Source organism: Panulirus ornatus, chromosome 16 (assembly GCF_036320965.1).
Source record: "Panulirus ornatus isolate Po-2019 chromosome 16, ASM3632096v1, whole genome shotgun sequence".
Lineage (NCBI taxonomy): Eukaryota > Metazoa > Arthropoda > Malacostraca > Decapoda > Palinuridae > Panulirus > Panulirus ornatus.
The window spans coordinates 2,924,841-2,938,699 of NC_092239.1; the positions used below are offsets into that span (position 1 = coordinate 2,924,841).

Below are 13,859 nucleotides of genomic sequence, written 5' to 3' on the forward strand. Positions count from 1 at the left end.
GCACCTCAGTGACTTTCACTGATACACTGGCGACACAAGTGCGGTATCAATAGATTGGATGTAGTCAGTAACCCGGGGACAAAAACAGGCTGTGATGTCTTCAGAGAAGCAAGAAAAAATGTAATCTTTTAGAATAAAAAGACTGTCCAAATAAGTCTACAGAAGTAGATAGATGACCCCTGCCAAAAACGGATGGAAATAAATTGTTTAACTCAAAGCTCGAGAGTGATCATTAGGTATTATAGAGTGGCCTTTGCCTGACTTAAAGGTTAGGTCAAATGCATGGCCATCATACTTAGGAGTCGTTACGACGTGATAAATAAGTAATTCACGTGAACCTTCATTGACGCTGTGCTTGCAGCTCGAAAGGCAGTTACAGCTTGCATGACCTGGCATGCAGTTGTGACCTCACTGAAGGGCACTATGAATTATACGGGGATCTACTTGAACCATACAATAGAAACACAGCAGTAAATAGATATATGTTACTTTTTGTTACCCTCGTCATTATTCTTATATGACTTATTAGCCTATATTTCGAATGTCCTATAAATGCGATAAAACAAAAGTTGCGGCTGAGACTAGAGGACGGTAAAATTGCAGAATTGCATCCTGGTTTTGGCATCAGTTAGGTAAAGCAAGATTTTACAGACACTCGTTTTATATGAACAGACTACATGTGTTTGGTCCTTATAATCAGGAGTCTGTATATCACCGTTACAACAACTACCTTTAAAACGACATGTTTTGTAATGTATTAGATGTGATTTAACACGATATTGCAATGCCACTTTCCAACAAATCCATTCTCTTTATATAATGGCACAGTCTGCTCTTCTACAAGCTCTGTACGTGGTATACGGACAACATTGTACTTGGTAATCTGGCTTCTCCCATCATCGTTGCTACAGCAACCTCTGACGTCATGGCAGTTCATAGGCTGATAACGAGATGTGTGGGATGGTGCATAATATGTATTGCATGGACAGTTTATCAATTGGCACAGTATACCACATATAAAAGAAGGTGTTCATTATTTATGCCACGAAGAAAATATTGCTGCAAGATGTTCGAGGGATCGAAGAGAACCGTTCTGCCAGGCATACGATGATATTCGGCAGAATATTTCCATCGGTCAATAACCACACAAAGAACCTTAAAGGCAGGAATTTCTAATTAGACATTATGTAAGTCCGTAAGTGTGATATTGCTTGCATGAGGATTATAGAAACATGTATGGATATTCGCCGGTAGGACAAACTGTCAGCTTCCAGTTAAGGGAGATGGGATAAATGAATGCCGCGTCCATATGCGCAGCCGCTCAAATATCAAAGATTTGATGCCAGTTGTCCCTGGCCAAACAGTGTGAGAGTTCTCGGTGCCATGAGATAATTGTCATACTCCATCGCCCTTTTACCCTGGACAAAATACAGTGAGTGTTGTTCTATAAACTAGTTTCTGCAAAACAAGGTAGCCAGAGCCAACTGTTGGTCGTTGTCTACGGGACAGGGTCTCTACAACTCCTGTCGTCTAGGCTGAAATAAATTTCCCAACATTCAGGCGAAGTGAACCATCCGTGAAATCTCATTATGTCAGGCAAACAAGGCGTTAGCAGTCTCCCTTACCTGTTGCCTCTAATGTGCTGCTCTCCAGTGACAGTCAGTGACATGTAAACAGATGGCAGTGCTTTGTGCTGATGGCGGTGTGGTTCGTCCTTCATGGCTCGCTGTCAGGTTTTTGTATCGTTACTTTCATTGGATTTGACTGAACTGAGTGAGCCACTTTTCAAATGTTATGTGCTTTTTATGTTGATTAATCGACTCCATGTGGCGAATCTCCTTTAAATGTGAGCATACTGGTTAACAACATCCAAATCCAAATGAGCCCGTGAGGACGTTGGCGAGGAACGGCTCTTATGAGCGAGAGGATAACCCAAAGTAAGAGAACATAATTTGAAACTGAGTCCGAAAATGATCTACAGCAGTTTTGAAGACATGGAACCAACCAGGCGTAGTAAAAAGTACAGTTCGAGATCCAGAGAATTCAGAAATCTATATCATAGTAATGCATGGTAAAGAGGTACGGCCCCACCACCCATTATGTGCAACTGGGTAATACTTTAGATCAGATGCTTGTTACGTGTCCTTCATGATGTGCTAAACTTACCAAAAAGTGGAATTGGCGGCATGAATACTGTAAATACTGTGCTCGCTAAAGCACAATTTTTACTATATGTATATTTCAACAGATGTTTATCTATAAAAGAACGAACACAAAAGTTTTCATTTCTATGGATACTCTGACGTGTAAAGGGAAATTCGTTAACCATACATATTTATAATATTTATAGTATGTTTGTGAATCCTATATCTGCCTAGAGCATAGATGTGTTCAGTCTGTAAACAAGTCAATATTCATCATCTCAGCAAGAAGCCGATCTAATGTTTAGGAGAATATTTATGAATTATATGTTCAGATAACAACTCAGACACATAATAGTGTGGCAGCGGCTTCTTGCTTCTTTCTCACACCAATAATTAAAAGGATTTTAATCAAGGTGAGATTCAGAGGTTGCATACTGGAAAATAGTATGTGTTTATACATAACGTTGCAAAGGCCTCTCGGGAAATACTTTTGGTATGGTGTTAGTAGTATAATAATCTCGTCAAAATAGTTTCAAGTACTATAACCTAGCCTTTTGACCAGATTAAATAGGTCAAAAGCCAGGTCATCCCACTCAAGGGTTGTACCGTCTTGATGGAGTTAGAGTTAGCAAAAGTACTTCATATGTGCTAAGGAGGGCACTATGCATGTTCGTATGTCATGTATGTGGCTCAGTATGTATGTGTGAGGTTATTGTTGTATGTACAGGACTTGCGCTAGTTTATGTGTGTTTATTTGTGTTTACGCATGGGTCTCCTAACTCCTACCGTCGCTTGTGTTACAGAGATGAATGAATTTCCCGAAGGTATTCACATATAATTCCTCTTCGCATCGCATGATCTTCAAGGTTTAGGTCAAAGATCATATCGTGGTGCTCAAAGGGTTAGAGACCAGTTGGAGACCAGCCAATTGGCGATCACCGTTTCTCTTTAATGCTTAATTGCCCTAGAAGTAAGCATCAACAGAGGGAGTTTTTTTTTTTTTGTAGTTTATACGAATTGCTATAATATACGAAGAGAGGGACTCATCATGGGGGCTGGAGTTGGACCAGGATGGACCATTAGGGGTTGAAGTAGCCCAGGATGGACCAAAGAGTCGTTTGGCTTGGACTGGTGGACTACCAAAGGCAGGGGTTTGAACGGGACGGATCAGTGGGGTCTGGGATGTACCAGAATGTACCACCAGGAGCTGGGGTTGGACCAGGATGGACCATGGGGAAGGGATTTGGACCGTGATGGACAACCGATGGATTTTCCATATGTATCTGTCAGACTTATACTTGCTTGCCTTTCTGAGACTTCTCCAAGGAACATTTTCTGTTGTTTCTAGAAGTGATATTATGTATTCCCGGCAGTTAAGAGATAAGTAAATAGAAATACAATCACACACACACATTATATATATATATATATATATATATATATATATATATATATATATATATATATATATATATATATATATATGGGTATATGCATAAAATAAGAGTTCCTATGGCAACGTGCAATCGTAAGTCGCTTCCATGAGGCCATGTCATCGTCGGAGGATGTGAAGTGTATCTATCATTCAGCGTCGTCGAGGTCGTCTAGCCTCCCAAGATGAGATCTTGGGGTTGCATAATTAACTATGTATGGAAGAGGAACAGGTAAAGTCAAGTTGACAAATCATTAGCGAATTCTTTTATTAATATGTTGTATGTGTGATTGCCATTGTATGACTGAGTGTGATCTTAAGAGCCTTCGCACAGTTTTATACGTGCCAGTATGTTTCTGGGTATGAGTGGAAGTCCGTCTTTGGGTCAGTGAACTGTCTGGCGGGCCAGCCGTTGGAAACGCGCAACTTGGCGAGCCACAGTTGGTTGATTATTTGGGCTTTAGGGCAAAACCTTAAGGCTGTCATCGCCAAATTATAAACCTCCAAGTTCTCAAGATAGTTATAAGACCATACACACGTAGTATATATGGCCTCGGCACTAGACGTGGGTACGTTTGTTGACAGTGGAGCTGCGCTTGGCGCTGGTATATCATCTTGCACTTAACGAATAACCCGTCATTATCATTTATGTTAACTGCATTTTTACGGCAAATTCTTACATATTTACTCTAGAGTATCAGGAAACGGCAGGGAACTGCATAAAAATGTGACCCTTTCAGGGAAAGATGATAATGTAACATTTCGCGATTAAAGGCAAGTTAGAAAATATTGCAAGTACATCTTGTCGTTGCTTAAGAAATTTAGAATTCATGTTATATATGTATGCAGTCCGGACCCCAGACATATCTGTAAACAGCTTTTACTTATTAGCTGGATTAGAAGCGTTCAAGATATCACTAGAGGGATTAATGGTCATATTTTGACAGACTAATTCCAAGAAAAGCTTCTGTAGGCGGGTGTTTCTCTCTCTCTCTCTCTCTCTCTCTCTCTCTCTCTCTCTCTCTCTCTCTCTCTCTCTCTCTCTCTCTCTCTCTCTCTCTCTCTCTCTCTCTCTCTCTCACACACACACACACTGTGAGATACCAAACTGCTGGGTAGATGCAAGGAGCCCTCTCGTTGTTTCGACATTTGGGTGGTCTTATTATATAAACCTATCTTCCAAGACTCGTACCGTGTTATCCAGTGTGCCATTACCCCTACCTTCGTCCTCCTATCCCTCCAATCAAGGCTATGTTGTTAACGATATATATATATATATATATATATATATATATATATATATATATATATATATATATATATATACAGGGTGTCCCAAAAAATGTACTCACTTTTGTTTGAGGACAATATGTTGTGTGAGGTGGTTTGATCGAGTAAGTAATAATAGGGTAAGAGATGTGTGGCAATAAAAAGATTGTGGTTGAGAGAGCAGAAGAGGATGTATTGAAATGGTTTGGTCACATGGAGAGAATGAGTGAGAAAAGATTGACAAAGAGGATATATGTGTCAGAGGTGGAGGGGACGAGGAGAAGTGGGAGACCAAATTGGAGGTGGAAGGATGGAGTGAAAAAGATTTTGAGCGATCGGGGCCTGAATATTCAGGAGGGTGAAAGGCGTGCAAGGAATAGAGTGAATTGGAACGATGTGGTATACCGGGTCGACGTGCTGTCAGTGGATTGAACCAGGGCATGTGAAGCGTCTGGGGTAAACCATGGAAAGTTTTGTGGGGCCTGGATGTAGAAAGGGAGCTCTGGTTTCGGTACATTACACATGACAGCTAGAGACTGAGTGTGAACGTATGTGGCCTTTGTTGTCTTTTCCTAGCGCTACCTCGTGCGCGCGCGCGGGGGGAGGGGGTGCCATTTCATGTGTGGCGAGGTGGCGACGGAAATGGTTGATGGCAGCAAGTATATGTACATGTGTATATATTTATATGTCTGTGTATGTATATGTATGTATACGTTGAAATGTATAGGGATGTATATATACGTGTGTGGGCGTTTATGTATGTACATGTGTATGTGGGTGGGTTGGGCCATTCTTTCGTTTGTTTCCTTGCGCTACCTCGCTAACGTGGGAGACAACGACTGAAATAATATATATATATATATATATATATATATATATATATATATATATATATATATATATATATATATATATATATATATACCTTCGCCAGAGTCAGGTAACCATTTTATTGACCAACCGCTAAGGGTGGATGAACAGCTGGGTTGACTGTGGACAGACTATCAAAACCAGGATTCGAACCTTTGCGCTCGACAATGGGACGGCCCATGAATGCGTCACGGGTCAGGAACGCTAACCGCCATACACCATGGACGTTTATGAATTAACCATTTAGTTTTACTGTGAGTCTGTTTATCCGTCTTTCTTTGATGCCTATAACTCGTTTATTGTCCAGGCGCGTTATAACAGCGGGGAAGGTGGGGGGGGGGGGGGGGAGGCTTTGTTTCTCCCTAGCGACAAACATTTGCGAGAAGTGTGTGATGTTTGTGTGTGTGTATAACCTCCATCCAGTCCATGTTCCCATCTCGTTTTTTTCTTTCTGTTTTTGCATCTGTCTCTCCAGCTCTTCTTTCAGTGGCTGTTTATTCTGTCTTGGCTATTAAGATACGTGCCAGCTGTCCGGCTCGTGTTTTTGTATGCCAGCTGACTGGTTGTTGGTGGTGTTGTATGCCAGCTGACTGGCTGGTGGTGGTGTTGTGTGCCAGCTGAGTGGCTGGTTCTGTTCCAGCCTACTGGCTGGTTCTGTGCCAGCCGACTGGCTGGTTCTGTGCCAGCCTACTGGGGAGGGTCCCCTCTACATACTGGACACACTGTGGTTCCTCTGGCGATGGAGAGAGAGAGAGAGAGAGAGAGAGAGAGAGAGAGAGAGAGAGAGAGAGAGAGAGAGAGAGAGAGAGAGAGAGAGAGAGAGAGAGAGAGAGAGACCAGCACAGGCCTGCTGTTTGTTGAGTGTCGCTGCGTCTGTTTGTTGATCTGTTTGGTGTGTTTGTTTGCGGAATTTACTGCCACGCGAGCGTATTTAGGGTGGGCCAGGCAGCACCATGGTGATGCACAGAGGGCTGGGTGTATCATGATCAGCTGATGCGTGTGTGGGGGGTTGGGGGAGATAAGGCATTTTGTCAGGCCTTCATGAATCGTAACCCACACGACCGTAGGGATGTACCATTGATACTGATCAAGACTACAGTTATAACTCTCTCAGAACGACAGCCACACATGGACAGACGAGAATCGGAAAATCCCTCTGCACACAGAGTTATGACCAGTTGTTGGGGTAGGATCTCTTGTTATGTACAGTACAAGAGGCTGGGGTCATTCGGTGTGTTGCGGGGTTCGTGTTGCAGGAGGAATTATGTGTGCTAGGAGGGGCTCACGAGTGGTAACTGTGCGGAAAGAACCAAGTACACTTTACTTCTTGATGTTACAGAGAGTGAGATTTGTTCTCTTTAACCTACTGTTGACATTTTCTTTCCAGAAAATGGCGATGTTTAGAATAATTCATTGTCATCTAGTGATCTCCATATTTTTCTTCGTACTTGTAGACAAAGGTGAGTACCCTTGCCTTGCCTCACGTTTCAGTAAGTTGAACATAACATCAACATTCCTTCCTGCATGACGCATGTACGTACTACATTTCAAATTCACCGAGATTAGAAATCCATAGAGAAATGCAATACTGGATCCTAAATTATACGTCACAGGCAATATACGAGGTGGGGTTGAGGTCCGACTACAGACAACTGTACGTAGCTTTGTTACCTACCACAGCTGCACCACTCGTGTGTGATGGGCTGTGTGACCTCACCTTATTAGCTGCTGGTGTGTGTGACCCTCTCCCCTGCCACATGACCCCGTCAGCTGCTTGTGTGTGTGTGTGTGTGTGTGTGTGTGTGTGTGTGTGTGACCCTCTCCCCTGCCACATGACCCCCATCAGCTGCTAGTGTGCGTGACCCTCTCCCCTTGTCACCTGACCCCATTTGATCCCGTCCCTTCCTCCCGATGTCCGTTGTAAATTCACCTAGTAACCCCTTGGCTACAGGGCTGGGCGGCATCAGCTGTTACGTCTGCTCGTCGACCAACGGCAGCGACATCAACTGCGAGGACCCGTATCACCCAGCCCTCTCTACCTTCGCTGAGGACTGCCAGGTGCCGAAAGAGGGTCACATCGGCCAGTTCCCCGCCAACTACTGCGTCAAGATCATCGGCACTTCAGGTGTGTCATACGCAATCCACATCTGATAGATTGCTTGATATATTTTCTCCATTTTACTTCTGTGGCACAGATTCCATAAATTTTGAATGCGTCAGTGTTGTTACTCTCGTCCGTGACGTAGACTTGAAGCACCAAGACGTGCGCATACACGTGTGTATAATAAACAGGTATGGAGTACCAGGTGTGAAGTCCCAGCAGATATGGATGACCGGTTGTGTAATTGTGATTCACACGTATGAAAGAATCAAATGTGGAATCTCAGACGTATCCTACTTTGAATCACCAAGTGTGTAGTGCCAGGTATGGATCCAGCAGATGTGGATTTCCAGGTGTGTATCAAGTATGGTCTAGCAGGTTTAGATTACCAGGTGTGTAGCATCGGGTATGGATCAGACAGGTCTGAATGACCAGGTATGGACTATCAGTGCCATGTGTGACCTACCACGCATGACCTACCAGATGTGACCCTTTATGTGACCTCTCAGGTAACACCCATCATATCTGATTTATTAAACTTGTCCCACGGGACGTGATCATTGTGTGACCCTCTAAATGTGACCTGCTGCTTGTGACCTCCCATATTTGACCCACCATATGTAACCTACCATGTGTGACCCTCTAGGCACGAATTAATAAGTGGCCTCTCCCCACAGCAGCGACGAAGGGCTCGTTGATGATTCGGACGTGTGTGCTGGAGAACATGGATTCCCAGTGTGGTGTGTTCAAGTTCGGTGGCGACCATTTTACGGGTTGCATCCTCACCTGCAACTACGACGGGTGTAACCCGGCCCCCAGGGCTGCCACCTTCACCCTCCCGCCCGTCCTGGTTGCTCTCATTCACCTCCTCCGCTGATCGCACCCACCCTAACGGCTCTCTCGAATCATCCATCTACTGTAAGGCTGATTATCCGCGTACTTCTACGATGATCAACATTCAGATACTTCACATATCATCCTCCTATTGCTGCGCTCATCACCCATTCACGGATGCGTTTATCATCCACCTGCTGCGGTGTGTATAATCCAGTTACGGATGCGTTAATCATCTACCTAATTGTACCATAACGTTGGCAAAGTTTGGCGGATGTGAATGGAGGCAGACTTACCCTGCAAAGAAGAATAGACAAGAAACTGGTGAAGAAAATAATAGCAGAAGGATAACAAAAGAAATAGATGTGGCCAGATGAAGACTGGGAAAATAAGAAAGTGCCAAAGTTAAGAGTAGTTGGGTATGAATTTGTCGGGTACAAACAACTTATTTGATCAGACACTGCTGCTTTCTGTATATCTTCTCTCTATATATATCTTCTCTCTCTCTCTCTCTCTCTCTCTCTCTCTCTCTCTCTCTCTCTCTCTCTCTCTCTCTCTCTCTCTCTCTCTCTCTCTCTCTTCCTGGCCAGTTTAACTCGCGATTCTGCTTTGCCATCGTCATCACCATACACTAAGATTTATGAAAGGATACTACTACTGTCCTTCAGCAGCTAACCCCATCATAGACCATTTGGTCTTCTGTTATCTGGCATACCCATGTATAGTGCTCCAGTGAGTCATCGTAACATGGGGTGAAACAAAATCTCTGCGACAGTTTTCCATATTGTATGTTTACAAGAAAAGATATATTGACTGTCAAATGTAACTATGGGTGATACGTTATCCATACAGACACCAAATGTTATAACTTTCCTAGTGATGTACATACAGTTGTTACAGACGCACAGTCACGTTTGTAGGGAACAATGAGGACATGTGACATGGAGGGTAGAATAAGACCTTCCTACAATGAAGAATCAGGCGGACGTTTTCCTTTAACTTCGTCAGGAGATGTACGGATAGCGGAAACCTTATGTCTAGAACTTCTGTATCTTCAGTATGGGAACCATACAAATACTAACACACTGTGCATTAAGTAACCAAACTAGGTGTATCATGTGTCCTGACCGGATGTGGGCTGTTGTAATGCCAAATGTGTAGAAAGTGACTTTTATCTTTGAGTGAAGTGAAACACCATATTGTAAATATAGTATCGTATTCTCAGACTGATATATTTTGGTTTATTCATTTTTTTTTTATGTGGATAATGCTATGATTATGTCTGTACCGTAGACTCACTTTTAATGTGATTTACGTCATTATTGTAAGGGGTGATAACTCACTGGAATATATTTTATCCACTAAGGTCGAGACTTTCCATGGTGGCTACTATTGATAATTTGAATATTACTTTATTATGCTTCTTGCCGTTTCAAAATACTATTGTATGCATTGTAATGATTACGTATTTCTTAATCAAAACGATTATATTATCAACACTAGGATAGTCATTCACTAATAAATAGGCCTACTACCTTAACTATATTGGTTATACTACTTTCACTGTAAAACTATTTCTTCAGTGGAAGGTATATAACTTTTGTGATTGATCATGTTTTTTTATTGAAATATCTTTGTTACGTGAAAATACTCTTTTCATTGATATAACTTTGTTACACGTATTTTTCACTATCAATTCATCTTTAAATGAGCTTCACGTAAGCTGTAACTCTGGCAGTTTTAGGCTATGCATAAGAAAGGCAGTTAAATGCAAATGTGGCTTTTAATGCCGCTCTCTGTTTCTGGCAGTTGCCTCGCTATAGTGACCATCATTTTATATAAGCCAGCTATCTGTATAGTGGCAAACTTTCTATTACAGTTACCCCCCCCCCCTCAGTAGCAAGCATAGCAGCCTCCCATTTGTTGAAGTCAATTGTCAATATTAGTCATGAGCGGCCTCCTGCCTTTGGAAACTTTTCCCAGTTCTAAGGAGTGGCTCTTGGCTGAGGCCATTACTGTCCCCTTGCTCTTTGTTTATAAAGGTCACCATAGCAACTATACCAAGACCATTTCTGTCATGAAGGAACAATGAAAATTCTCCAACCAACAACATCTTACATACAGTATGTTTTGAATAGCCTGCTAAATGAAGGCGGTGTCATACGAGTACTACTTCTAGCAAATGTTTCTCTGGACTCGTTTCTCTCGCTCTAGACATTGTTCTGGGGGGCATTTTTTTTCCTTGCGGTTTTGAACCTAAAGTTGGCCATGAACGTTTTCTGTTACCTCTACCTGCGCAAATCCCAAAGTCAAGAGAGCATTTGGGTTATTTTAAATAAGATGGCAATAATCTTCAAATTATAGCATTTTGACGACGCATTTTTACAGAACTGACATGCAGGAAATATATAGTTTTATATTAAATTCCAAATAGATTACTTACTATTGATTTGACTTTCATGTACCATATTTGTTTACACTGTGTTTGGTTCGGGCCTCGAGGTGTGCTTTCACTTCATCTTTTCATACCAAAATGCCCGGCAGTAATCAAGAGAAGATTCCTAGGAACCGAGTGTTACTCAGGTTGTGATCATGATAATTTAGTGCAGAGACATGAAATACTACGTAAAGTAACTGGCAAAGTCGAATTTTCACCCTTATAGAGGTAAGATTTAAGTTTTTTCATTTCACTCCAAGCTTTAATTACATGTTCAGGAAATGATGAGGAGTTTCATACGGCCTTCTTAATACAAGTCATAAAGATTGTTCCCTTTATATTGAGAGTCCCACTGCTCACTCTGTTGAGAACGGCAAATGGATGGGTGAACGGTTTGGCTCGTGTGGCTCGAGTTCGCCGCTGTTCATTGTCGCCTCGAACGAGTTCGAGAGAAAAGTGCTCGTGTGACCTCGCCTTTAGATTATTTTTTTTTTTTAACCTTTCCTGTTGAATTCCTTGTGATGTGTGGCCTGACACATTTTCCTATATTACCTTAGAACTTTTATGCCACCAATGCATTATAGACATCAAAAGCTTACCCTGGAGGTCAGTCAAATATAATCAAGCTATTTTTTTAGATCAGAACATATTGCTGTACCGCAAGGGGATTGTTCTTTGTCAGTGTTATTGTATGACATGGAGCGAAAAAAAGTATGATTGTATGTGATCAAATCAATTCTATTGTGCGAGAAACAAGCAATAATGTATCATGAAAGTGTATCATATTGATTTTTACCTAAAGATGCAAGACTGCAAGGCAACGATTTTTTTTATTTTATTTTATATTCATAGTGTGATGTCTTGTGTACACATTATAATGTTATCCAGCTCTTGGCTGGAGTAAGACTTTTGCAAGCCTTGCAACGGAATTTAGATATATCGGTTATCGTACCAAGCTCATATGTGGTTTATAAAAAATTATGTATAAGATATATTGTTTTATTTCATACCAGGACATTATGATATTCAGGAAGTGCTGCCTCAAGTGTCCAGCTGACTGAAGCACACAGTGAAAGAAATGGGGGAAAAGTTTTGCTGACAAATCCGAATAGCGCCAATATGTATATATGTATGTGATTAATGGTATACTTTGAAAGTTATAGATGAACTGTAATAGAATTTCTACAAGTAAGGATAAATTAATTCTAATGTGTCTAAAACTAAAGTTATTAGGGGTTCAGCACCACAGATTTACGAACAAACTTGCCCTTGAGGAACTTCCTGTCTGCTTCGGGAACAACCCTTCGCTTGAGGAACTTCCTGTCTGTTTCGGGTACAACCCTTCTTTTGAGGAACTTCTTGTTTGTTACCATTCAAACAAATCTACACCAATTGTCAGAAATGGTAGTTTTCAGATTCTTTTGTGGGATGAGACTTTTATTATTGATTAGAAAGTGTTACATGAATCACAAAAGCTTGTGAGACCTGTAAATTCAGCGGGTGTGACAGGCCAAAACAATATCTCTAGCATATCTGTCGTATCTTTCTGCTCCTTAGTGAGACTTGTGTAGATATTTACGGATTTATACTTAAACTTTTAGACAGTAGGCCTGTCCACTGTGTGCCATCCCTGAAGGACCTATAAACCAAGACTTCCAAATAACATCTTTATCCTCGGCCATTACACTTCATTCTGTCCCTCCTGTGTCTTATATTTTAGAAGTTACATAGAAAAATAGATTTGTAATTAAATGTTTTAGTGAAATCATATATTGATGTTTCTGAACGGTTCAGTGAACCTCAGTGCCATCACTGTTTAATGCTCCTTTGAGAGAAGCTAATATATTTAGTGCAACGGTAAAATACATAGTATATTGACGTTTCATGCACTTATCCTGCAACCTGTGATTCAGCAATCTCAGCTTATATTATTGGTGGCAGTCTGTGGGGAAACGGAAGAGTGGCTTTTTAAAGACAGTTTCCATTATTTTATGGTCAGCTTCCACCAATATCTTGGCTCTTCCACGCATATGAGAGTGAAATGTAGCTAATTAGCATTTTCTGTCTGAGCGTCATCTCGATCAGTTTTGGTGAGAGACAGATTATTATGCTACTAGATGTTGACTATGTAAAATATGTCGTTTTTTTATGCTAGCCGAGACGGCACGGGCAGCTGAGGCCCTAATCAAAGCCATCCCATTAACGATACACACACACACACCGTAGCCTGAACCAGGTACCTATTTTATCGACCAACCCTTAGGGACGGATGAACAGCTGGGTTGACTGTGGACCGACTGCCGCAACCAGGATTCGAACCTGGGCAGCCCGTGAATGCATCACGGTCAGGAACGCTAATCGCTACATTTTTCTTTTCTACGCACTATACAGTCATTTATCGCAGATTAAAATTTTTTGCTAGATAACTGATAATACATAGAAAGCGTTTTCAATCCAACATGGTGTATAAAAGACTTAAAACTTATTCCATTTTGTGAGTATAAGATGCTTAAGCATTTTTATGACAGGGTTACGTCTTCCCGTTTTCTAAAGTTTAGGTGTGATGAACTTTATTATAATGCACACTGATACAAGAATTACATTTGCATGTGTATGATAAGAATTACACCACATGAAGGCAAAATATGTTACAATTTAATGTATTTATGGTTTAATTGTTTTATACAGAAAACTAAAGATAAATTCAATTACCTGATCTGAGGAGAACATTTTGGTTATTTTGTTTGGTCCGCTGAGGGGGAGAGGCCCCTC

The 13,859-nt window shown here is 41.4% G+C and overlaps 1 protein-coding gene across 4 annotated transcripts; it reads left to right on the forward strand.

Annotated features, from left to right (window-relative positions):
- Positions 1 to 1,297: 1,297 nt before the first annotated feature.
- LOC139754044 (U-scoloptoxin(05)-Sm1a-like) lies at positions 1,298 to 12,077 on the forward strand. Of its 4 annotated transcripts, none has more exons than XM_071671042.1 (4): positions 1,298 to 1,432; positions 7,103 to 7,175; positions 7,667 to 7,840; positions 8,494 to 12,077. In XM_071671042.1, exons 2-4 carry the CDS (start codon positions 7,106 to 7,108, stop codon positions 8,691 to 8,693), a joined length of 444 nt encoding a protein of 147 aa, XP_071527143.1. In that variant the 5' UTR covers positions 1,298 to 1,432; positions 7,103 to 7,105; the 3' UTR covers positions 8,694 to 12,077. The 4 variants fall into 4 exon arrangements, with proteins under 4 accessions (XP_071527143.1, XP_071527142.1, XP_071527139.1 ...); XM_071671041.1 differs by lacking the exon at positions 1,298 to 1,432 and adding an exon at positions 1,492 to 1,733 and having other exon boundaries at positions 8,497 to 12,077; XM_071671038.1 differs by lacking the exon at positions 1,298 to 1,432 and adding an exon at positions 1,496 to 1,733.
- The last annotated feature ends 1,782 nt before the right edge of the window (positions 12,078 to 13,859 follow it).